Source organism: Microcaecilia unicolor, chromosome 6, assembly GCF_901765095.1.
Source record: "Microcaecilia unicolor chromosome 6, aMicUni1.1, whole genome shotgun sequence".
NCBI classification, from domain to species: Eukaryota; Metazoa; Chordata; class Amphibia; order Gymnophiona; family Siphonopidae; genus Microcaecilia; species Microcaecilia unicolor.
In genome coordinates, this window is record NC_044036.1 from 100275266 (window position 1) to 100301249 (window position 25984).

The 25984-nt window shown below is 41.3% G+C and overlaps 1 protein-coding gene across 5 annotated transcripts in view; it reads right to left on the bottom strand.

Annotated features, from left to right (window-relative positions):
* The window catches only part of DENND1B (DENN domain containing 1B), a 537680-nt gene that overhangs the window by 171834 nt on the left and 339862 nt on the right, over positions 1-25984 (bottom strand). For all 5 annotated transcript variants that reach the window (XM_030206247.1, XM_030206246.1, XM_030206245.1 and 2 more), the window contains 2 exons: positions 16487-16532; positions 2840-2941 (listed from right to left, as the gene is read on the bottom strand). In XM_030206247.1, coding sequence (XP_030062107.1) covers positions 2840-2941; positions 16487-16532 — 148 coding nt within the window. The remainder of the gene's footprint in view (positions 1-2839; positions 2942-16486; positions 16533-25984) is intronic.

Below are 25984 nucleotides of genomic sequence, written 5' to 3' on the forward strand. Positions count from 1 at the left end.
TTAAATACTTTAGGAGAAGAAGAACTGCTACTGGCATGGCAGTATTTCTAGCAGTCAATAAATCTAAAATATTGTGTGTGACTACTGGAACTAAGCCCTTAAGAAGATTATGGCAAGCAACACAACAGAGTGTCTAGATGAAAAAGGGACTAGTAATTTAGGACAACTGTGATCACTGACCTCTGAGCAGTCATGACCAATGGCCAATCATATAAACTGAGTTCATATGCATGCAAAGACTTCTACTCTAACCACAAGTTAAATGCTTTGCTGAACAACTTTAAAAGATCCTTTAAATCTTAGCTGATTATATTAGAAACCCAGTATCAGCAATATTTTTTTCAGATTTCTAATAGAAAAAATGTTAATAATCTAACCAGGTTCACGCACATCAGTTGTTCTCAACTCTTTAAATATATCACCACGTGGAAAATAAATGTTAAGGCAAATCACAAAGATTCTGAAAAGCTTTTACTTACTGTACTTACAGAATCCCAATTAAGTTTTATAACACTGTACTAGAAATTTTTAAGATTACTATATAGCAGTAGGGATAAATTTGAGCTGTTAAGAGCGGAGGGAGAGAAGGCAAGCTGGGGGGGAGGGGAGAGGAAAGGAGTTATAGAAAATAAAATTAAGTTTTCATTTAATATGAAGTGATTTGCTTTGATTTCATTACTTGTAACAGTTATACCTGTTAATGTTTCTTTGTGTATACCTATGGGAGCCACATTTACTTGCATTTAAAAAAAAGGTTACACTTCTGTAACCAGTTGCTATACATTTGTTTTTAAATCTGCCGTCTTGTACATTCAAGGTAATGACTCAGTATTCTAGTCACTATACTTAACATCTATGACTATCCATGATATACACTTGATAAATGCACTTTCATACTTTGTTAAAATACATCACAAATAGTTTGGAGGGTATAGGTTATAAAAACCACCAAAATGCCATAAAATAATAGGAAAGATGTTAAAATGTAAAGTGTGCCTTTTAAATGAACAAACCGTTTATAAGAGCAGGAGTGAAGCAGGTAAGTAGGGAAGGCAGTAATTTAACTCAAATGTAAAAAGCAAGAATTACATTCACAAAAATTCTAAAGGAACTGTTCACTTGTCTAAATGCAGTTTCCATACATTTTCCATTAAGAACAGAGCAGGTATTGAAACTACAGCTTATGTAATATAGGATCCACTTGTGACTATGAGACTAAATTCTATGCAGGAAACGGTTACAATTATAGGAATGTGACAAAAAAAAAAACCCCAAACAAAAAACCTGCAGTTCATACCAATCAATCATTCTCAATTCTGGCAGTTTAAAATTTGATGTTACAATAGATATTGTACTGTTCTACTAACAGAACCAATTACTTACATTCATATGGGTACCTGATTTCGTATATAAAAATTGTGTCGTAAATTTTATACTCAACCAAGTAATTCAGCAAGCCTTTTTAAAAATATAATGCCAGTTAGCATTTATCTGGCACAGTAATTAATCCATAGTAACTGAAGCTGCTTTTTGACTTCTTGTGGGAAAAGAAACCATACACATAGCAGTTCATTTGAGAGCTGTGAAGTGTTTGCATTTAAATGACTAGTTGTATTCAAAGCACCGACTACTCATTCTTATTGATGTATTTTACTATCATTATAAAAATCAATGCTAGCATTAAGATGGAACACAAAACAGGGTTTTATTTTGCTTTTTTTTTGTATATATGCAAGTAATTTGTCATTATGGCACTAGGCAAAAAGATGATTTAGGAGTCTATGCTGCCATTAGTTTACATAATTTATCACAAACTGATATTTCTGAAATTTACTCCCTTTTAGTTAGGAACTTGAGTTTACAAAATGTGTTAATTTAAAAGATGGAAAAAGCTGCCCTCTTAACAATTAGAACTCAAAATCTGAATATGTCCTAATAATATGAGGGTCCTTTCCCATTATTGGCCTGAGGGAAGAGAAGGTTTGTAAGCAAAAAGCGTTTTGTGACTCAGGTTTAATGAGAAATACAGAAGATGCTCCATCATAGGCTGCAGCCAGAAAAAAAGCCCACTGCAAGATCAAAGGCAAGAAATAACCAGCACTTAATTTATCAGCCTTAACAGACAAAAGACATTTTTCGTCATTTCAAAAGGATCAGAACTCTTTTATGACAAACTGGGTTTGCAGTTTAATTTACAAATAGAATTCTAAGTAAGCAGCCCTTGCTCTGCCAAAGCAAATGACAAACAGTGTAGGTTTTCATTCATGCGGCCCTCAGCAGGACAGGCAAGATTAAAATGAAACTGAAATAATTTAGGCAAAACAAATAAATGTTTTAGAAAGTTGAGGCACATCAAAGGCAAAATTTTCTGACCCCAACTGTACAAGCATTTCTTATTATATTGACCAGTGCCATCAGATCGTTAATTAAAAGGAAAAAGTGCTGGCAGGTGGCAGGGAAGCAGAAGTCGATAATTGGCCCCCTTCTTCTTCCTGCCTTCAAAAACGCTCGTTCTCCAGCAAGACATGCCACGAGGCAGACAGAAATGCCTACTTTGTAATATAATGATTAAAATGAGATGAAGAGGCTCTTGTTTTTAAAGCAGCTATGCCTAATGAATGCAGCTCACTTCATAATTATGATTCTGCTTTTACAATGAGGGATAAGATATTCCATCCAACGTTGCCTCAACTGTCAAATGGATAGAATCCTGGAAAAAAAAGGGGCCAATGCTTTTTTCCTAACTTATTATCAAATGCAAAATAAAAACCAACACAAATAGCTATTAGTTATTCAAATAACTAACAGAAAACCATTTTATTGTTCTTTTGAGACTTACCACATCACTAGGAAGGTTGTTCAGGTCATTGAATGGTGTTTCTAGTGTATTTGTATCAACATTTAACAAAATCACATCTTCCAATGATCTGCTTTTTACTCGCTGTAAAAGAAAAAAAATGGATAAAATATTTTCCCCTACATATCTATTCTATCAGTAGCAACATTTGAAACTTAAAAAACAGTTTGACCCATATTTTGAAAGTATACAAACCAAATTACACCATTCTCTAAACTAACAGCATTTCATTGGAGAAACTGAGTTCATTCTGTTTGGGGTTTTTTTTTAAAACTCAAATCACATGAATGGCAATTCTATAAAGGGCACCTAGATTTAGGTGCCAGTAAGTCACTGCTCCTGCAGGAAGCACACTGTCCAAAAGTACCTGGAGTATGGCTCACTTCTACAACAATACTTGGACTCAGTTTAAGTTTACCAATTGGTTATAGTTGATTACTACTTCAAGTTAATGATGGGGTATATGTATAGTTTATTCTTATCTGTTACTTTACTGTCTATACATATTTGGTTGGTTGAGGGCCGCAAAACGAGAGGGGGGAATGGGGTGGGTGGATTTAGGGGCTTCTTATAATTTCAGAGTTTTGAACAGTCATGTACATGTTGGATATACCTGTTTGTATGCTTTTGCTCTGAGTTCAAAAAAAGAAGAAGTCATTGTTCCCTCTAAGCTGAGCAGGAGTCCTCCACCTACAGTCCAGCCAGTGGGGGATGCTGCTTCACTATCAATATGTGCTGAAAGGCATGGTGGCCAATTGTCTCTGCACATATTGTTCCAGTGCTTTCATGGTTTTTCTCATTTAAATACTCTGCGAAGCTGACTTTATTTGAACTGCTATGACCCCGAGGAAGGCTTCGTGCCGATACACGGCCCGTTTAGGGTCTTTGTGTCAGCATATTTTGGCAAATAAACTCTTGGACACTCCTACTCCTTCTTTGCCTTGGTCATTGGTAACCCTCCTCACTTTCACCCTTGTTGATTCTGATTAACCTGGAATAAGTCATTATGCTTATGCTTCGCATGCCAAAGTGGCTTTGTGTTACTATTCTATAATTCGTTAGGTGTGCCTTAATGCCCTTATAGAACCAACGCTAAGAGGGACATTTTTGATATGACGTCAAAGTCCGACTTTGGGTGTTTTGCTCAAAACGTTCAGAATCTGAATAGCAAATATAGCCATTTTCGAAACAGAAAAATGTATTTTTTTTTTTTTTTCAAAAATGGGCACTTGCTAGATGTTTTTGTGTTCTCTGTATTTATCTTTTTGGTCCATTTTGGAAAAAAAAGGTCCAAGTGAAAAGCACACAAAATCAAGCCATTGGGATGTAGGAGCCAGCATTCTTAGTAGATTGGCCACACAGACAGGGCCGTGCCAAGGGTCTCTGGCGCCCCCCTGCAGACTACCAGTTGGCGCCGACCCCCCCCCCCCCCGCACCTGCCTGGCTCCAAGGCAGCGATTCCCCTCTCTCCCTGAGCCCTACCCTCCCACCCATCCATGCCCATCTGTCACCTGCCCCCGCCATTCATCCCGATCAAGCAATTCCCCTCTCTCCCTTCCATGAACCCTGCCCTCCCATCTATGCTCCTCTCTCCCCTGCCCTCCCGCTCCCATGTAGGAACTGCCTGCCTTCTTCTCCCCCCCCGAGATCCATTTCCTTTTTTTTTTTCTTTTAAATTTACCTTCCTCCGGCAGCGCAGCGTCAGTGAAGGAGGCGGCGCTCCCAGTCCTGACGTCTCTAGCCTTCCATTGGTTTGCTCAGTGTTCCGCCTTCTTCTGACGTCAAGGATGACGTCAGAAGAAGGCGGGACACTGAGCGAACGAATGGAAGGCTAGAGACGTCGGGACTGGGAGCGCCGCCTCCTTCACTGACGCTGCGCTGCTGGAGGAAGGTAAATTTAAAAGAAAAAAAAAAGGAAAGGGATCTTGGGGGGGAGAAGAGGGTGGGCAGTTCCTACATGGGAGCGGGAGGGGCAAGGTAAGCACGCAGCGGCGGCACCCCCCAGAGGATAGCGCCCCCCTGCGGCGCTTACCCCGCTTACCGCATCGGCACGGCCCTGCACACAGACATCCCAGTAGAGCAGTAGGCCAACCTTTGGGGCACTGCAGCGGACTTCACTTAAAAGCTCCCAGGGACACAGCTCACCACTGCTCCCTTAAATTGTATAGTGAGCCCTCCAAAACCCACCAAAAACCTGCTGTACCCACATATAAGTGACACCTGAAGCCATAAGGACTATTGCGGTGGTGTACAGATTGGGTACATTAGGTTTTTGGTGTGTTTTGGAGGGCTCACTATACAATGTGTCACCTATATGTGGGTACAGCAGGTTTTTGGTGGGGTTTCGAGGGCACACTCTTTCCACCACAAGTGGGTCCCCTTCTCCACAGTGCACTGCACCGACCACTAGACTACTCCAGGGACCTGCTTGCTGCTCTAATAGGACTGGCTATAACATCTGATACTGTCATAGAGGCTGGTATGTACTGCTTCATTTACACCTTTGTGGGGTAGGAAGGGGTCAGTGACTACTAGGGGGAGTAAGAGGGGTCATTTCTGTATTCCTCCAGTTATCATTTGGTCATTTAGGGCACTTTTTTGTGGCTTAGTCATTTTTAAAACAGGTCTAGCTCAAAATGTCTTAGTTTTTGTCCTGGACATTTTCGTTTGCTTCCATTATGACTGAAAAACATCCAGGTCTTAGGAACACCCAAATTCCACCCTTGACGCCCCCCTGACACACCTCATCTGCATAGAAAAACATCTGGAAAATGGATTTAAAAATGTCAATTTGGATGTTTTGATGAGAAAAATATCAAAATGCTGCTTTATGCCACTTTTTAGATGTTTTTCTCTTTCGAAAATGAGCCCCTGAGTGTACTACTTTGTTGCGACAACATTTAGATGCCACTTTGTAGAATTGTCCCCTTAACATTCACTGTTTCATCAATACAAAATGTAGGACTGACCACAAACCTAAGAATTCTTAAGAGTCAAAAACTCAGAGCTGGAGGAAGTGACGACATCCAGCTGAATAGCTGCTTAGTCCTCGAGCTCCCGCTACAGCGCCTTCTAAATAGTGATAATAAGCATTTTTAGTTAATCTTTGGTATTGGCTGCATACCCCTGGGCTATCTGGAGATGAGCTGTTTGGTGATGGGACAAAAGAAACCGCGCTCAGATCTTCAGATTTATGCTTATAATTCGGGAAGCTCTGCAGGCTCCAAGCCACGGCAAATGGCAGCTGTGTTGATGCAGGAGTTAATTCAAGCCAACTGTATTGAATTTACGTAAGTGCTGTGACACGTTCTACAGCAAATATGAAGATCTGCTTATAAAAGTGGAAGATGGGGAAAATAGAGCCCGTAGGAATAATATTCAGGCAAGAGGCTTCCCAGAGGGTGACAGGGGAGAGGATGTTTGAATTGATGCAACAGATTTGCCACCTTTTTTTTTTTTTTTTAAAAAGCAGCACAGTTGGAACCGACTCAACCAGATTTTGAGTATGAGTGAGCACAGTGTACCCACAGATTCTGGTTCAGCTCAGACATAAACTGAGTCCCTTGGTCTGAGAATATTTCTCGTGGATATCCTACCCGGAAAAATATTTCTAGCAGGCCAGTGGCAATTTTCTCTGATTCTATGGAAGATAAGGCTACCGCTTCAGGATGTCTTGTAGCAAAGTCAACAACTATCAATAAATATCTTTTCCTAGTCTGGCTATGGACAGCTAGAGGCCCCACTATATTCACAGCTATTCTCTCAAAGGGCTCACGGGTATAGGTTTCAGGGGAGCTCAGGAGTGATTCTGAGCCTTACCCACTCTTTGGCACACATCACAGGTTCGATAACAGTCAGCTACAGCTCGAGATACTCCAGGCCAATAGAAGTTCTGGGTCAATCTAGTGCATGTGCGTGTCACTCCCCGATGTCCTATAGTGGAATATCATTTGCAATCTGTAGTTGTTGTTCTCTGTATGCCCTGGGCACTATAAGTTGCTTGCCTGCTGTCCAGGGCCTATTAGGATCAGTCTCTCTGTACAACAAGCCCCCTTTCCATAGAATATGATCTTTACAAGTCTCACTGGTTGGTTGACCAGCCCTCTTCCACAGGGCTTCTAGGTCAGGGTCAGAGTGCTGTGCTTCCTGAAAAGCATATCTCTGTCCTATATCAGTATCTATACCTGCAAGAGTCTCTGCTGGTGACTCTAACAAATCAGGGTCAACAGTCTGATCAATAGGTGTGTCAGTTTGTTTATTTATTTGTTACATTTATATCCCACATTTTCCTAACTTATTTTTTTTGTTACATTTGTACCCCACATTTTCCCACCTATTTGCAGGCTCAATGTGGCTTACAAGGTACCGAGAGGCGTTTGCCATTTCGGTTGATAACAAATGCAAGATTGTGTTGTGCTCAAATGAGGTAGAAGTAAATCAGGCGTCATGGGGTCGAGGGTAGAGGATAGTAAATTGTCCGGTACGATCATTGATTATGTTGTGTTGCTGGGTATGGGGATTTATGTTGGATCGGTGAGATAAGCTTTTTTGAAGAGGTGAGTTTTTAATGGTTTCCTGAAGTTTAGGTGGTCATGTATTGTTTTCACTGCATACCAGAGTCCATTCCATAGCTGTGCGCTTATGTAGGAGAAGCAAGATGCATATGATGTTTTGTATTTTAGCTTTTTGCAATTTGGGTAATGTAGGTTTAGGTATAATCGTGCTGATCCGAGTCTGTTTCTAGTTGGCAGATCTATGAGGTCTGTCATGTATCCTGGGACAACGCCGTAGATGATTTTGTGGGCCAATGTGCAGATTTTGAAGATGATCCATTCTTTGATTGGGAGCCAGTGCAGCTTTTCTCGAAGGGGTTCAGCACTTTCGAATCGTGTTTTACCATATATCAGTCTGGCTGCTGTGTTTGGGCGATCTGGAGTTTTTTTGTGAGTTGTTCTTTACATCCCACATAGATTCTGTTGCAGTAATCTGCATGGTTTAGGATCATTGATTGTATTAGTTCACGAAAGGTATCCCTTGGGAAGAAAGGTTTTATTCGTTTGAGTTTCCACATTGCGTAGAACATTTTCTTTATTACGATTTTTACTTGGCTCTCGAGAGTGAGGTTGCGGTCGATTGTGACACCGAGTATATTTAGGTTCTCACCTCATCTCTGGAAAGGGGAATTAAAACCTGATCCCTAACCAAAACCTGTTCCACACTCACAGCCCCAGTCACCTCTGGAACTGGTGCTGCTGGAAGCACTGGAGCTCCTCCTCCTGCCGTTTGGTCAGATAGTTCCACCTGGACTGGCTCAGGATCTGGAACTGGAGAAGTGATCTCTGCTGCTTCTGCTTGTTCGGCCACCCAGGCCTGACTATGGGTCACCATAGTGGAAATGCTGACTTCACTATCAAGGGTAATATTCATTGGACCCATGTCGGTTTCACACCGCATTGGTACCGGCATGTTTTTCGTTATGCCTACATCTTTGTATCCAGACTTGGTACCCCAATCCAGGAATATTCAAGCAGTGGGTACAATCTCTCTGGATCTATTGGCTAACACTACCTCCACAATGTGCCCTGGTAGAATAGCATCTTCCGGCACTAGCTCTGGTCGTAACAAAGTCATGCTAGAGCCAGTGTCCACAACCCCAGCCACTTGGGTCTGATTCTCAGTTACTGGGGTGCTGTAGAAATCCATCTGCTTATGAATGACCAGTAACCTTTTGTGCTGTGGCAACTGCGTGGGCCTCCTTCGTGGAACTGGAGCCACACGTGAAAGTCACCACCAACCTTGGTGCAGGAACTGAAATGATTTTTAAGGCAGGCTTGGGTTATCTGGGCAATCTGCTTTGAAATGTCCTGTACGCCAACACTGGTTTATTTATTTATTGCATTTGTATCCCACATTTTCTCACCTATTTGCAGGCTCAATGTGGGTGATCGCCAATTCCGGTATGACAAATACAGAGTGATATTGTAGTAAGATTCGTGTGCGACAGACATCTTAGGGAATAAGGAGGAAGGGTTAAGTTATGTCTAGTTCGAGTATTAGTTTCATTGTGTTGCAGGGTCGAGGTATTTAAGTTGGGTCATTAGGGAATGCCTTTTTGAACAAGCTAAGTTGGGTCATTAGGGTACGCCTTTTTGAACAAGTTAGTTTTTAGTGATTTCCGGAAGATTAATAGATCATGCGCTGCTTTCATGGTGTTTGGTAGTGAGTTCCATAGTTGCGTGCTTATAAAGGAGAAGCTGGATGCATAGGTTAATTTATATTTAAGTCCTTTTGCAGCTTGGGTGGTGGAGGTATAAGTATGTGCGTGTTGATCTTGTAGTGTTTCTGGTTGGTAGGTCAATGAGATCCGTCATGTATCCCGGGGTCTTGCCGTAGATGATTTTATGAACTAGGGTGCATATTTTAAAGGCAATACATTCTTTGATCGGGAGCCAGTGTAGTTTTTTACATAGGGGTTTGGCGCTTTCGAATCTCGTTTTTCCAAATATGTCTTGCTGCGGTGTTTTGAGCAGTTTGGAGCTTCTTTATGATTTGTTCTTTGCATCCCGCATAGATTCCATTACAATAGTCTAGGTGGCTTAGTACCATTGATTGTACCAAGTTGCGGAATATTGCCCTCAGGAATATTGCCCTTGGGTTTGTTCGTGTTGTATTGACTTGTGCTGATGAGACAGTGTGTTCTTTCTGCGTTTAGTTTTCGCTGAAATGCATCCGCCCATGAGTTCATGATTTGCAGGCTGAGTTTGGTTTTATTGGTAATTTCTGTTGGGTCGTGTTTGAAGGGGATGTAAATCATGACATCATCTGCGTATATGTAGGGGCTAAGGCCTTGGTTGGATAAGGATGTGGCTAGTGGGTCATCATTAGGTTGAAGAGGATTGGTGATAGTGGTGATCACTGGGGTACGCCACAATCTGTATTCCATGGTGGTGATATCTTCGAATTTGATTTAACTTGATATGTTCTAGTGGTTAGGAAGCCCTTGATCCAACTAAGTACACTTCCTCCAATCCCGAAGTATTCTAAGATGTTTAGTAGTATTTTATGGTTGACCATGTCGAACGCACTAGCCATGTCGAATTATAGAAGTATGCTTTTGCTTGCTGCAATTTCTTGTTTGAATTTGGTTAGGAGGGTGATTAGTACTGTTTCGGTGCTGTGGTTGGAGCAAAATCCAGACTGTGATTCGTGTAGTATTGAGAATTTGTTTAAGTAGTCGGTAAGTTGTTTGGTTACCATGCTTTCCATCAGTTTGACTACCAGTGGGATAGATGCTACCGGCCGGTAGTTGGTGATTTCGTTTGTGGTGTTCTTTATATCTTTAGGTATTGGGGTAAGTAGGATATTGCCGTTTTCCTTGGGGAAGAGTCCATGTTGAAGCAAGTAGTTTAGGTGGGATGTGAGATCTGAAATGAAGCGTTGAGGAGCGGATTTTATTAGGTAGCTGGGGCAGGTGTCCAATTTAGAATGAGTCTTGGCGAATCTGTTAATCGCCTGGGTAACTGTTTCGGAGGTGAGGAGAGCGAAGTTTGTTCAGGTTCGGTCTGCTGGGTATTCATCGATGATTGGGCCCAGGCATTCAATGAATTTCTCGATGTCGGAGGTGTTCTGTAGTAGCATGTTGCATTGGTTTATAATTTTGTCCTTAAAGTATTTAGCAAGTTCGTCTGCAGATGGGATGTCTGTATTGGTTGTGGTGACTGATGTGGTGTCTAGTAGTTTGTTCACGAGTTGATATAGTTTCTTCATGTCTCTGTAGTCTTACCCTATTTTGGTTTTGTAGTATGACCTTTTGGTTTGTCTTATTGCATTATTTGCATTTTCTTTGGGTTTGTTTCCATGTGTTGAGTGTGTGTACATCTTATTTTTTTCCATGATCATTTGAGAGTTTCCTTGTTTGCGTTTTTAGTTTTTTCAGTTCTTCGTTGTACCAAGGTAATGAGTTATGCCTGCGTGAGATTCTTGTTTTTAATGGTGCTATTTCGTCTAATATACTTCTGCATCTTTTATCCCAGTCTTGGAGATAGTATATTGAGTCAGGTTCAGCTGTCTATTCATTATCGTAGGTCTTTTGCCAAAATGTTTCTGAATCTATTTGGCCTCTTGTGGTGTAGGTCATGTGTTCTTGTATTCGGTGTGAGCCCTTTTTGCGCCACTGTAGGGATAGGTTTAGTTTGTAACGGTCTGACCATGGTGTGTCTGTCCAGTTAGTATCTGATATTATTAGGTTTTGGACTGTGGACAGTTTGTGTGTGAGAAGTTCAAGTGTGTGTGCCCTTTGACATGTGTTGCTTGCATATATGGCAATTCAAGGTCCCATAGTTGGAGGAATTATTTGCATTCCCGTGCATTGGTGGAGTTTGGGTCTTCTAGGTGAAGGCTGATGTCACCTAGTACTAGTGTACTGGAGTTTGTTACGCAAGTGTTTGATATGAAGTCCATGAAGTGTGATTGGCAATCGTTCCAGTTTCCTGGTGGTCTATAAAACATGACACAACTTAGGTGGTAAAGCAAGGTTGTGTGGTGGATTCTGATAGAGGCAATTTCAAGTTGGGGTGTTATGGACTCGGCGGTGGTTACAGTGGTGAAGCGAGATCGATGGATTAGTGCTATGCCTCCTCCTCTCTTTTCTTTCCTAGTCCAGTGAGTGATTTTGTATCCTGAGGGACATAGTTCTAGAATTATGGGGTCATTTTGTTCAAGAATCCATGCTTCGTTGATGAAGAGTAGATCGAGATTTTCTGACATGATCCAGTCTGTTATTATTGCTGCTTTATTTACTACAGATCTGGCATAGTAACATAGTAGATGACAGCAGAAAAAGACCCGCACGGTCCATCTAGTCTGCCCAACAAGATAAACTCACATGTGCCATTTTTTTGTGTATACCTTACCTTGATTTGTACCTGTCTTTTTCAGGGTACAGACCGTATAAGTCTGCCCAGCACTATCCCCGCCTCCCAACAACCAGCCCCGCCTCCGGCACAGACCGTATAAGTCTGCCCAACACTATCCCCACCTCTCAACCACCAGCCCTGCCTCCCACCACCGGCTAAGCTTCTGGGGATCCCTTCCTTCTGAGCAGGATTCCTTTATGTTTTTCCCATGCATGTTTGAATTCCGTTACCGTTTTCCTCTCCACCACCTCCCGCGGGAGGGCATTCCAAGCATCCACCATTCTCTCCTTGAAAAAATACTTTCTGACATTTTTCTTGAGTCTGCCCCCCTTTCAATCTCATTTCATGTCCTCTAGTTCTACCACCTTCCCATCTCCGGAAAAGGTTCATTTGCGGATTAATACCTTTCAAATATTTGAACGTCTGTATCATATCACCCCTGTTTCTCCTTTCCTCCAGGGTATACATGTTCAGATCAACAAGGCTCTCCTCATACGTCTTGCAACGCAAATCCCATACCATTCTCGTAGCTTTTCTTTGCACCGCTTCCATTTTTTTAACATCCTTCGCAATGTTAATGTAACCCACTTGTATTTTTTGGCAAGGGTCAACTGTGTTCGGTGTTATGGTGACTTTTGTTAGTTGTCGATTCTTTGGTAATCTGGGTTTGTTCTGACCTTTCTTTCCCTTGTGTTGTTGTTGTTTGCATGATGGTGTTCTTTCTTTGTTTTGGTTGTTGTCAGTTTGGTGGGGTGTGGTGTATTTGGTCAGTCTGTTATGGCTATGTAATGTGGGTATGATATTGAATTCAGCGAGTGGGGTAGTTAGTGTGTGGTGGATCAGGGATAAGGAGTAAATTATTAGGAGTAGATTGACTTGTGTTCATTGTGGTATCTGTTCTCTTTGGGCTGGTAGGGAATGATTGATGGTTGTGTGGTAGGTCTTTGTTCTTTGTGATGGAATCTTATGTTCTGGGCTTGTGTGTTTTATGTATTTTCGGCTTGTCTAAGGTCTTTTGAGATCAGTGGTTAACAAGGACATTCATGCCTGAAGTCTTTAGTTTTTTGGGGAACACTGGAGGGTTTTGCTGTCTCTGAGGTTGAGGGAATATTTGGTTTAGGGCCCTTGCTACTGCGAATAAGGACGGCTTCTCTTTGCCAACTAAGGATGGCTAGCCCTAAAGATGTCAGTCAACTCAGCTGCCTTCTCTGGAGTATGGGGCTAATGATCTTGAACATGTTCCCTCATCTGTCTCTCTCTTCTCCCTGACCATCCGGGAAGGAGGGAGGGACTGGGGCAAAAGCCAGTACATTCCAAATGAACTTGAGCTCCTGGGACAATCAGAGCCCAGAACAACAAGTTTTTAAAAATAAACTGGCCACATCGCTGCAGGACTTTTCTCTTTAACAGCTTTGAGCATAAACATGCATCACCTGCTGGCCAAACTAGAGAAACACGCTTCAAGAATTAATTAAGGCAGTTTTATAGGCTTAAGAAACCCACTGTTCTGTCACAGATGTCTTGTGAAGAATGAAGTTAATGCTATAGTGTATTAAATATGCATTCACATTCTGGAGCATGCTGTGGAATATTATGAATCTGTAGAGACAAAAACTTTATAGAGATTCTGCTTTTAAGGTTTCAATATTTTTATTGGATTTCAATACAGTACAAGCGATAAGCAACAACTATGCAACAGGAACCATAAACGGTTGTATAAGGCTAATAAGAAGGAAAGAGAAAAGGGAAAAAAAAAACAGCACATCACATGCAAATGTCATATACAGTGGTGGAAATAAGTATTTGATCCCTTGCTGATTTTGTAAGTTTGCCCACTGACAAAGACATGAGCAGCCCATAATTGAAGGGTAGGTTATTAGTAACAGTGAGAGATAGCACATCACAAATTAAATCCGGAAAATCACATTGTGGAAACTATATGAATTTATTTGCATTCTGCAGAGGGAAATAAGTATTTAATCCCTCTGGCAAACAAGACCTAATACTTGGTGGCAAAACCCTTGTTGACAAGCACAGCGGTCAGACGTCTTCTGTAGTTGATGATGAGGTTTGCACACATGTCAGGAGGAATTTTGGTCCACTCCTCTTTGCAGATCATCTCTAAATCATTAAGAGTTCTGGGCTGTCGCTTGGCAACTCGCAGCTTCAGCTCCCTCCATAAGTTTTCAATGGGATTAAGGTCTGGTGACTGGCTAGGCCACTCCATGACCTAATGTGCTTCTTCCTGAGCCACTCGTTTGTTGCCTTGGCTGTATGTTTTGGGTCATTGTCGTGCTGGAAGACCCAGCCACGACCCATTTTTAAGGCCCTGGCGGAGGGAAGGAGGTTGTCACTCAGAATTGTACGGTACATGGCCCCATCCATTCTCCCATTGATGCGGTGAAGTAGTCCTGTGCCCTTAGCAGAGAAACACCCCCAAAACATAACATTTCCACCTCCATGCTTGACAGTGGGGACGGTGTTCTTTGGGTCATAGGCAGCATTTCTCTTCCTCCAAACACGGCGAGTTGAGTTCATGCCAAAGAGCTCAATTTTTGTCTCATCTGACCACAGCACCTTCTCCCAATCACTCTCGGCATCATCCAGGTGTTCACTGGCAAACTTCAGACGGGCCGTCACATGTGCCTTCCGGAGCAGGGGGACCTTGCGGGCACTGCAGGATTGCAATCCGTTATGTCGTAATGTGTTACCAATGGTTTTCGTGGTGACAGTGGTCCCAGCTGCCTTGAGATCATTGACAAGTTCCCCCCTTGTAGTTGTAGGCTGATTTCTAACCTTCCTCATGATCAAGGATACCCCACGAGGTGAGATTTTGCGTGGAGCCCCAGATCTTTGTCGATTGACAGTCATTTTGTACTTCTTCCATTTTCTTACTATGGCACCAACAGTTGTCTCCTTCTCGCCCAGCGTCTTACTGATGGTTTTGTAGCCCATTCCAGCCTTGTGCAGGTGTATGATCTTGTCCCTGACATCCTTAGACAGCTCCTTGCTCTTGGCCATTTTGTAGAGGTTAGAGTCTGACTGATTCACTGAGTCTGTGGACAGGTGTCTTTCATACAGGTGACCATTGCCGACAGCTGTCTGTCATGCAGGTAACGAGTTGATTTGGAGCATCTACCTGGTCTGTAGGGGCCAGATCTCTTACTGGTTGGTGGGGGATCAAATACTTATTTCCCTCTGCAGAATGCAAATAAATTCATATACTTTCCACAATGTGATTTTCCGGATTTAATTTGTGATGTGCTATCTCTCACTGTTACCAATAACCTACCCTTCAATTATGGGCTGCTCATGTCTTTGTCAGTGGGCAAACTTACAAAATCAGCAAGGGATCAAATACTTATTTCCACCACTGTACATCTAAGAACAGCGGCTAATGATATTAAGCACAGCGTGTTACATTTTGAAAGTAAGATACAAATGGAGACCATTTCTCCTCATGCCAAGCAAACTTAAATGATTTTTTTGCGAGATATATTTCATATTTATAGGTTTGGAACAATAAATTCCACCATTCCTGAAATGTAACGTGGGTCAGGGATTTCCAGTGTAAAAGAATCACCTTCAGAGCCAATGAAAGCATGGTATTAACAATTGCACATTCATTAGGTTTTAAGCTGGTCTGCTTTTAAAATAAATAAATAAAAATAAAATCTGTCATTTTGAAATTTTTGCTCTTTGGTTAGTCAACACAGCTTGAAAGTTCAGTAAGCCACCATACAGTGCGGCATCACTAGGAATTGTTACAGCTACCTTAACATTGGTTGATGTCTTAAGCATTTATAACTTACTAAACCATTTATTTAAAAGCTTTATATACTCTCTCCTGGGCAGACCCAGTCAAGATGGCTTACAGAGTTGTTGTTTTTTTTTTTTTTTTTTTTTGGGGGGGGGGGGGGGAATTTATCAATGTGGCCTACTATTAAGAGGGGTTATACCACCAAACTATTGCTAATGTTCCCCCTTAATAAGCAGTAGAATATCAGATAGAGTTGTATCATTGTGATAGTTTACAGAGTCTTAGGTTAGGTATAAATCTGAACATGTTGAAGAGTTATAAGGTACAAAATTTTAAACCACTGTTAGAAGACATTGATGGATAAATCATAACGCAAATTCTGATGCATTTTTATAAAATCCTTGAATATAGTCATTACAAAAGGGAATGCTAATAAATAACAAAATTTAATTTTAAGAATGGCTCATGGTGCTATAGTGGATTTTAGTTGCCAAAAAATGAAAGACGTATGACAAAAATAAAACTAATTTTTTTAAAAATATAGATTTTTGTCTCTGAATGTCCTACAAATGATAGTGGTACACCTATAATTATAGTGATTCACCTTACAATAATTACATAGTTAGATATACAGTCAGTACTAGCCCACTGGGTATTAATACTAAATTATGAACACATTGTTGCATGGACCTTTCAACCCATCTCATCAGTGCATCCCTTTTGTTTTGATAGTTAACCCCCTCACTGTCACTACAGTGCTATGTTAAGTCAGCTATGCTCTATAAAGCAGTTATATTGCATAAAGTGTACTGTAGTCTTTTAATAAATTTAAAGGTGCTTTACAACTAGAATTGACAGCTTGCAAAAAAGAACGAAAGAATAAACCTACAATAAAATATGTTACTCTTTTACTCAAACACACTATTAAACAGAAGGAGTTTGAAATAAACGCACCTCAATTAAACTTAAGTGGACTCCAATCAGGTAAGGCATAGGTGCACTAAAATGCAAAGAGAGAAATTATGTCAGGATAGACTAATTAAAGTTGTTTCCACAATGATTACCAAATTGCATGCAACAGAAAAGGTAACACAAATCCATTTTTCTTCTCACTGTCATTTCTTTCTAAATTCAGAAGCAGGACAGTTAGGATTGAGAATGCTACTACTCTGATGCATCATTTCCTCAAATAATTGCTGTGTTATGCAGAATGTGTAAGCTAATTGAGAAATAATTGTTTCATTTTCACGAAAACAGGCTTGTCCATGTCCCATAACAGCTTGGACAAAATCTTGTAAAAAGTAATTTTGCAGCAGTTACTGGAATTTTCTAATTTGATTATAGTGCTAACAAGTCACAGAGGTGGTCTTGCTGTAACAGATGCTACATCATCCATTTACAGCCTTGCCCTTCAGATTTCAAATCAAGTCAATTTCCTAAGATGCGATACAGAACATACAAAGAGATTGCTCCTCTCTCCTTTTATATAATAATTAATCTGTTCAGACATAATTATTATATAAGAGCCCCAATTTAATTTCAATAAATGGACCATTGAAACCAGACCACACAAGATGTAAAAATGGAATAAGAGTGTTTGCCATAAAAGCACTATACGGGAAAGCCAAAATTCAACATCAATCTTTCTTTTACATTCAAACTTACTGCATTTTGCTGTCACTTAGAATCATACACTGAAAACAATTAAATCTAAGTCCACTAAACAGTTTATAAGAATTATAAACTGTTTAGTGGACTTAAAGATTTAAGGGTGGGCGTTAAGGGCTAGATTCTATATATGGCACCTTAAAAAACCGGCACTTATAAGAGTATTCTATAATTGGTGTCTACATTTAAGCGCCGATTATAGAATACACATAGGGCCCTGTTTATTAAGCTGTACTGTAGGTGCGCTAACGTTTTAGCGCATATTAAAAATTAGCACACACTAACGATAGAGACACCAATCATATTCATATGGATATCTCTAGATTAGAGCGCAATAAAAAGTTTACTAAGCCACGCTGTAGATGTGCAAACAGGGCCTTTAGTTAATATTTCAGTGCCTCAATCTACACCAACAAAAACGTGGCATAAATCCAAGTTCACTGTATACTGAAACAGACTATACTGCATTAGGTAGACCTAAAAACAATCAATGGTTGTATGGTGTAAATGCTACATAACCACCAACTGCAGAACTGTTTGGAAATTACAATTACTTTAAAAAAAAGACTTCAAACACATTGGCATACATAATTTACAAAAGATTTATGCCTTCACTGTGGTTTTAAGATGTTTCCACACTGTCAAACCACAACCTACCGTTACACCTAAATTCCTAAGCTCATTAGAAAAGGGTATGATACAACAATTGATTGAAAACTGATTAACGGCACTACCTGACAGAAATAATTTGCACAGTCTCACTCACAATAGCATTAATTGGTACTAATAATTATAGATAAGCATACACCCTATACTTTATTTTCAGCAGAATGTTTCAGAAGTTCTTCAGAACTTTATTTTTCCTGTTATAAATATTTGGAATGAAATTGTGGAAAACTGAAGGTTATCTTACTGTCTAGAGAATACTTCATGATGTAACATGTTCAATGGATATTTAGGCAATTTTGGCCCAATTTTAAACTTGGACCCCACATGGGATTATGCTGCTGTTTTGGCACAATTTTAGCATTTGAACCTGAGTTTTTCTGCTATGGGAAGCCAGTGCAGTTTGTTAAGATAAGTTGAAACACTAGTATATCTATTCAATCTGTGTATTAGTCTATGTCACGATTGTGCCCATGTTTCATGCTCTCATGCATCTCGCCACCTGGTGGTTAGACCTGGTGGCTGCGATGGACTGTCTGTCTGCTGTTTCCCATGTTCCAGAAGTCATGCAGGTCCGCTCCGGATTTTCAAGCCTTCCAGACTGTCTTGGGATTTTTGGAACTAAGCACCACTCTTACCTGGTGACCTCCCTTGTATGTTGCCTTTATTAACCACCTGGAAACTATCTACTTTACCTTGGCAACAGAGGTCTTGAGTTATGTTCCTGCCCCTGTTGGTCTGTTGCGGTTCCTGCCTTGAAAGCTTTCTTTGTCAGCTTGACCCTGATTGTTTTTCTGGATTATTCTACTGATTGCTGCCTGCCTTTGACCCTGCTGGTTTCCTGGTTTATTCTACTGTCTGCTGCCTGCCCAAGACCCTACTTGATTCCTGGCTTATTCTCCTGTTTGCTGCCTGCCCAAGTCCCTGCTTGATTCCTGGTTTACTACTGATTGTGGATATTGTGAACCCCTTTGCTTTGCGATTACTACTGATTGCCGCCAGCCTATAGACTGTTTGGTTCCTGGTTTCCCTTCTGCTTTGCTGCCTGCCAGTAAGACTCTGCTTGGCTCGTGGACTATTCTCCTGCTTTCTGCTTATTGCTTCTGTTCCAGTCCAGCAGCTTCAGTCTGGCTGTTCCAGTTCTGGTGGTACCAGTCTGTTCTGCCTTGCCGCCTGTGTGGGTGATTTGCCTGCCACTGCCGCTCCTCGGCAGTGGCCCAAAGGCTCACTATTCCTGACCAGTGTGACAGTCTATCAGCTGTATTCTGTATGATTTGCAGTTTTTTTCTAATATTGACACAATACCAAGAAATAGAATGTTACAGTAATCCAAGTGCGGTAGGACTAACATTTGGACTAGTAGTGCAAAGGCATGGGCAAAATCATGACAGTAGGTTTCTAACAGTTTAATAAAAACTTATCACTGGACGGTAGTTTGCAAGTGATGTCACATCTAGATCAGATCCTTTCAACAATGGAGTGAGAACAATTTTTTCCCATATCAGGAGGAAGAGAGCCAGTTTTTAACAGCTCATTGAGATCCTTGAGTAACCAGTTTACTGCTTCCATAGGAAACTATTTGAGTAGGTATTTTGGGCATTCATCCAGGGAGCAGTTGGCTCAGAAGCATTTCAACAGCAGTGATCTTACATCCTAAACTGTTAGTGGTTGAAACGATTCCCAGTTTTGGTCAGTTTTGAGTCCTTGGATTGCAGGATCTCCTGCGATTGAGGCTGAACTATGGGTTGGACTGTTTTCCTCAGATGGAGTAGCTTTTGATAGCTCAGACCTAATTTGGAGGATCTTATTGGTGAAATGATCAGGCCTTGGGTGGTGGGACATGTTTTCTGTGAATGTTCATCATTAGTGGAAGATAGTTTTTTAACTAAGGAGAAAAGTTTTTTTTTGTTGTCAAGATCATCTTGCCCCACTAGGCTGCTATGGTACAGACATTTTGAATCAGCTGCCTTCTTTTTGTAGCGTTGGAAGGCTGACATCCATTTGATTTATCAGAAGTATCTTTGTTCTTTCTCCATTGCTTTTCAAGGCATAAACATTCCTTTTTAGGATGGATAGTTCCTCTATAAACCACAGTGAATTTCTGGACACCCATTATAAATGCAGCAATTTTGTCAAGTATGGCTTTCACCATGTGTAGTAGTTGAGGTAGTGAGGGAATCTGTTAGCTCGGACCACAAAGTGAACTTGTTGATTTTACCTCTGGTGGAGATGAGTTTGGAGGATTTGTGCCTGGTTAAGTTTGACATACAGATATTAATGGTGAAATTCAGTTGGAAATGGTCAGACCATAGTACTGGCTTCCATCTGAATGAACTGATCAAGCTATTAGGATAGGAGTTCATGAAGTCTAACATATGGCCTTTTTCATGGGTTGCATCCTCGGAGAATGGTTGGTTCGCAGTCCTTCAGGAAAATTTTGAAGTGGTGGACACTGGTATCCACATCATTTTCCAAGTGTAGGTTTAAGTCTCCCAGAAAAATAATCCTAGAAAACTAGGCCATGGCAGAGGAACTATTCTCTACAAGTCGAGATTAGGCATAGTGAGGAGTAGGGCAATTTGATTTGTCTCTTTTGAATCATCACAGAATTTTCACAGCATATATTCCAGTTCAGGGAAACCCCAAGAACTAACGAAAGGCACATGGAAAAAAACTCTTGAATATAAGATCAAGTCCTCCACTTTTTTTACCCTGTCTTGGAGAGTGAAGAATGCCATAATCAGGTGAACAGATGTGAGGCAATATCAGACTATCAGCTTCTGTGAGCCATGTTTCTGAGATAAACAGAAAGTCCAGATCTGAAGATTCTAGCAGATCCCTGAGTAAGAAAGCCTTGTTCCCCACAGACCTGGCTTTGATATAAATGGCCGGGACAGGAGTGAGTTGACACTTGTGTTCCAAAGGGGAGATTTGTTTGGGAAATTTCAAAACGTAATGAGGTTTTTTTTTTTTAGGCCGTTTAATGTTAGCCATTTGGCTCTGATCTGAAACCATAATAGTGTTCTGATAGTACATATTGGCATTGTCTAGCAGGTATCTGACATTATAGTTAGGATGTTTCTTAGTACAGGATTTTCTAAACAGATTATAGATTATGAGGATAGGGTTAGGCACTAAGTTATCTAGTAGGTTGTTACCCAATGTGCTCAAAAGGGCTAAGCAAATTCATGTGAGCCACTTCATGGTGACAGCTTTTGGAGCTAATTTAAGTCAGCCAGGTTTAGCGCTCTTCATCAGTCCTAAATGTGCATTGTTAAAGACTTCAGAACAGAGTCCTCACCATTGGTGGCTTCTACCCTCAGGAAGTATGACCTTTAATGATAATAACGCATAGTTTTGTTAAATCCTTTTCGGATGTCTAGGTCTCTTCCCATGGTTGTGTGTTGTTTTGTTGATAAGACTGGTACCAGTTGGTGCTCTGAAGTTTTATACAGTTTCTTTGGGTCTAACTGTTGCTGGTCTGCTTATGTCTGTACCCTGGAAATCAAGTTTCTGTTTTATTATATGTGAGACTGGCACTAGATGAAGTAGAAGAGCAACCTTAATGGTTAGTGCAGTGATCTGCAAACTAGGGGAACTGTGTTCAATACCCACTGCGATATCTGTATATAATATATAAACCGCTTTGACTGTAACCACAGAAAGGCAATATGTTAAATCTCACCCTCTTTCCCTTTCTTTACAAAGTGGCTTCTCTGCAGGGGCATATCTACTATTGAGTGAGTCTGGCAAAATGCTCGGGGCCACTCAATATTAAGGACCTCCTGTTTCTAAACCTGAGGCCTATCAAGTCCTCTCCATAGTATGGTAGCTGTATAGTATCTCTCCTCCACTTCCCTCCCTCTCTGCCTGCAATCTGGCATCTTTTTCTCTCAACTCCTTCACCTCCTCCATGTGTATTTTCAAATTGCTAAAGGTCACCAGCAACAGCAGGGCTTCACAACCACTGCCTGTAATCTGCCCTGGAGCCTTTTTCTCTGATGCATCCTGCCCATATAGAAACAGGGCGTCACATCAGAGGGAGCAGGATGCATCAAAGGAAAGGGGGAGGGGGTGTTTAGAAATACCAGATTGCAGGCAGAGAAGGAGGAAGTGGAGGAGAGCTACAGGACCTGGGGAGGAGGATTGAGAGATGCCAGACTACGAATATCACGGAGGGAAGTGGAGGAGATGTATTGAACTGGGGGGGGGGGGGGGGGGGGAGAAAGAGATACTGAATCACAGATAGGGAAGGAGGGAAGTAAAGGGACAGGTGCCAGTGTCAGGAGGGAAGTAGGGAAGGAAGTGAGGGGGAGAGGTGGTGTTGGACTCAGGGGTGGAAGGGATGAAAGGAGACATACTGGACAATGGGGGACAGGGGTGCAGAAGGAAAGCGAAGGAAAGAATACTGGATTACTAAGGGTCCTCAAACTGTTGCCCTACAGCTGATGATGGGGCTTGGGGCTGACATGGAGGCTGGAGCAGGAGAAGGGAGCTGACATGGGGGCTTGGGGCAGAAGAAGGGATATGGGGGTTGACACACAGTTGGGGATGGCAGAAGGGGGCTAAAGTTAGTAAATGGCGGAGATGGCAGATAGGGCTCATACTAGGACTGCGGTAAAAAGGTCTGATGCTAGGGCTGGGAGACTGAGGATTTGAGCTAACATGGGCTGGGGATGGGAGAAAAGGTAGATATTAAGAGACAGTTGTACAAGAAGGGTTCTAGGGCTGAAGGGGCTGACACAGAGACAGGTGACAAAAGCAGGCTGGGGCTTGGAGATGGGTTTGATGCTGGAGCTGGGAGGAGGGGGCTAGGGGCTGATGCACAGACTGGGGATGAGCAGTGGGAGAAGGCAGAGGCTGAGGAGGAGCTCAGTGCAGGTAGGGAGGGAGGCGAGAGAAAGGAGTGGACTGAAGGGAAGGGGTCAGAATTAAGGAAATAGGGATAGAAGTGGTGAGAAGAGATCATAAAGGAGGAAGAGGGGTAAGAAGGGAAATATGTGGAAGGAGAGGGTGAGAAGGGGGAAGACTGAATGGAGGGAGAGGGTGAGAAAAAGGGGAAGGAGTTGGAGAAGGTAGAAAGGGTTAAGAGGAACTGGAAAGGAACAGGCGAAAAGACTAGATCTGAGAAGGGAATGAGGAAACAGGTTAGGAGGTAAGAGAAAGAAGAAAAGGACTAGATGCCAGGAGGGGCTGAACACCAAAAACTGAACTCTTCCTGAAACTCAAGAGTAAGGATTAATATATGTGAAAATGTGAGAAGGACTATCAGTCAAACGGACCTAAACTATAGGTCCCATGAGCTTGGCACTCATATGCCAATGTAACAGGCACATTTTTTGCACAGCTCAACAATCATCAGTCCTTCCTCATGAACCTTTGTATCAAAACTAGTGTCCTTTAGTGAAAAATCCTTAACTTATAATTATTGTAACATAAATCTCTTGTTTTCAAATCCACAATTAAACACATGAACAAGCAGGGAACAAAGTCCTAAACAATTCTTTCTTTGTTCAAACATACATGGACCACGATACTAAAAAATCACTTATCTGGGCAAGAGAGCCTGTCTGACAGAGTACCCCGTTTCAGATGATCTTCTTTGGGGACAGATTTCGTACTGAAATAGCCCAGTTTGAATAATATTAACAGTGTCTATCCTCTGGTTCGGACAGCACTCAGAGGCTGAATGCAAGGTAAATGAGCTGAAGTCAGTGATGGAAAGAGACTTGGAGGAAGATAAATAAGGGCTGGGGAGAAGTAAGAGTGGAAGATGGAAAGCTCATAGGTTGCTGAGATATGAACAGAGGGAAACTAAAGACTAGAGGGCAAGAGAAAGGGAGAATGAAGTGTAAAATCTAGCTGCTGTGTTGATGCACAGAAAAAAGAAACAGAAAAAAATGATCAATGTCAGAGACAGATGTAGAGAGGAAAGAAAGGCAGGAGAAGAAATAAAATGAAACCCTGGAAAAGAACTAAAAATGACACAAGAAAAGTTGAAAGGAGAGGTTGGGAACTAGCCAGATTAATAAAATAGAATGCCCAAAAGGTACAATACATTTTATTTTCAATTAAGTAACTGGAATATGACATCTTGAATTGTGCAACCCTGACAACTATATATTTTTTACACAGTACAGAAGAAAATACACTTCTGTATCTCCAGTGTTGGATTGCATTCAGACTTATTCTGTGTTTGAGCCTCTCTCTGTATTCTGCAGGAGTGACAGAAGTGAGGTATTCTGCTAGTGTTTAGTTTCTCTGTAGGGATCTGTAGCAGTATATTTCCAGCAGGAAGTATAGCAATATTCTAGGGTGCTGCCTTGCATTTAAAGGTAGGGTTGTTGATATTTGAGTCCTGGATGTTACTGCTGATTATGACAAACTTTTCACGGATATAATATGATATTTGAAGGTTACCCTCCTCTATCTTGGCCGAGATGGTATTATAGGGGCCCACCTTAGTTTTTCTGTCCAAGGCCCATTCAATCCTAGCTATGTAATTTATCCTTAAAATCGAGCGTGGTACCGGAAGATTGGAGGGTGGCCAATGTAACATCGATTTTTAAAAAAGGTTCCAGAGGAGATCCGGGAAATTATAGACCGGTGGGTCGGACGTCGGTGCCGGGCAAAATGGTAGAGACTATTATTAAGAACAAAATTACAGAGCATATTCAAAAGCACGGATTAATGAGACAAAGTCAACATGGATTTAGTGAAGGGAAATCTTGCCTCACCAATCTACTACATTTCTTTGAAGGGGTGAACAAACATGTGGATAAAGGGGAGCCGGTTGATATTGTGTATCTGGATTTCCAGAAGGCATTTGACAAAGTACCTCATGAAAAACTCCAGAGGAAATTGGAGAGTCATGGGATAGGAGGTAGTGTTCTAATGTGGATTAAAAACTTGTTAAAAGATAGAAAACAGAGAGTAGGGTTAAATGGTCAGTATTCTCAATGGAGAAGGGTAGTTAGTGGGGTTCCCCACGGGTCTGTGCTAGGACCACTGCTTTTTAACATATTTATAAATGACCTAGAGATGGGAGTAACTAGTGAGGTAATTAAATTTGCTGATGACACAAAATTATTCAAACTCGTTAAATCGCGGGAGGATTGTTAAAAATTACAAGAGGACATTACGAGACTGGGCGTCTAAATGGCAGATGATGTTTAATGTGAGCAAGTGCAAAGTGATGCATGTGGGAAAAAGGAACCTGAATTATAGCTATGTCATCCAAGGTTCCACGTTAGGAGTCACCGACCAAGAAAGGGATCTAGGTGTCGTTGATAATACGTTGAAACCTTCTGCTCAGTGTGCTGCGGTGGCTAAGAAAGCAAATAGAATGTTAGGTATTATTAGGAAAGGAATGGAAAACAAAAATGAGGATGTTATAATGCCTTTGTATTGCTCCATGGTGCGACTTCACCTCGAATATTGTGTTCAATTCTGGTCACCGCATCTCAAAAAAGATATAGCAGAATTTGAAAAGGTGCAGAGAAGGGCAACGAAAATGATAAAGGGGATAGGACGACTTGCCTATGAGGGAAGGCTAGAGTGGCTAGGGCTCTTCAGCTTGCAGAAAAGACAGATGAGGGGAGATATGATAGAGGTTTATAAAATAATCAGTGGAATGGAATGGGTAGATGTGAAGTGTCTGTTTTCTCTTTCCAAAAATATTAGAACTAAGGGGCATGCGATGAAGCTACAATGTAGTAAATTTAAAATGTTTCTTCACGCAACGTGTAATTAAACTCTGGAATTCATTGCCAGAGAATGTGGTAAAGGCAGTTAGCTTAGTGGAGTTTTAAAAAAGTTTGGACGGCTTCCTAAAGAAAAAGTCCATAGACCGTTATTAAATGGACTTGGGGAAAATTCACTATTTCTGGGATAAGCAGTATAAAATGTTTTGTACTTTTCTGGGATCTTGCCAGGTATTTGTGACCTGGATTGGCCACTGTTGGAAACAGGATGCTGGGCATGGTGGACCTTTCGTCTTTCCCAGTATGGTAATACTTCTGTACTTATGTAAAATAGTGAGTTTCGATTGGTTTTTGAGATACTTTATCACACTTGTTTCTTTATGTTGTGCTTGCATTGTAGGTATTACATTTTCTT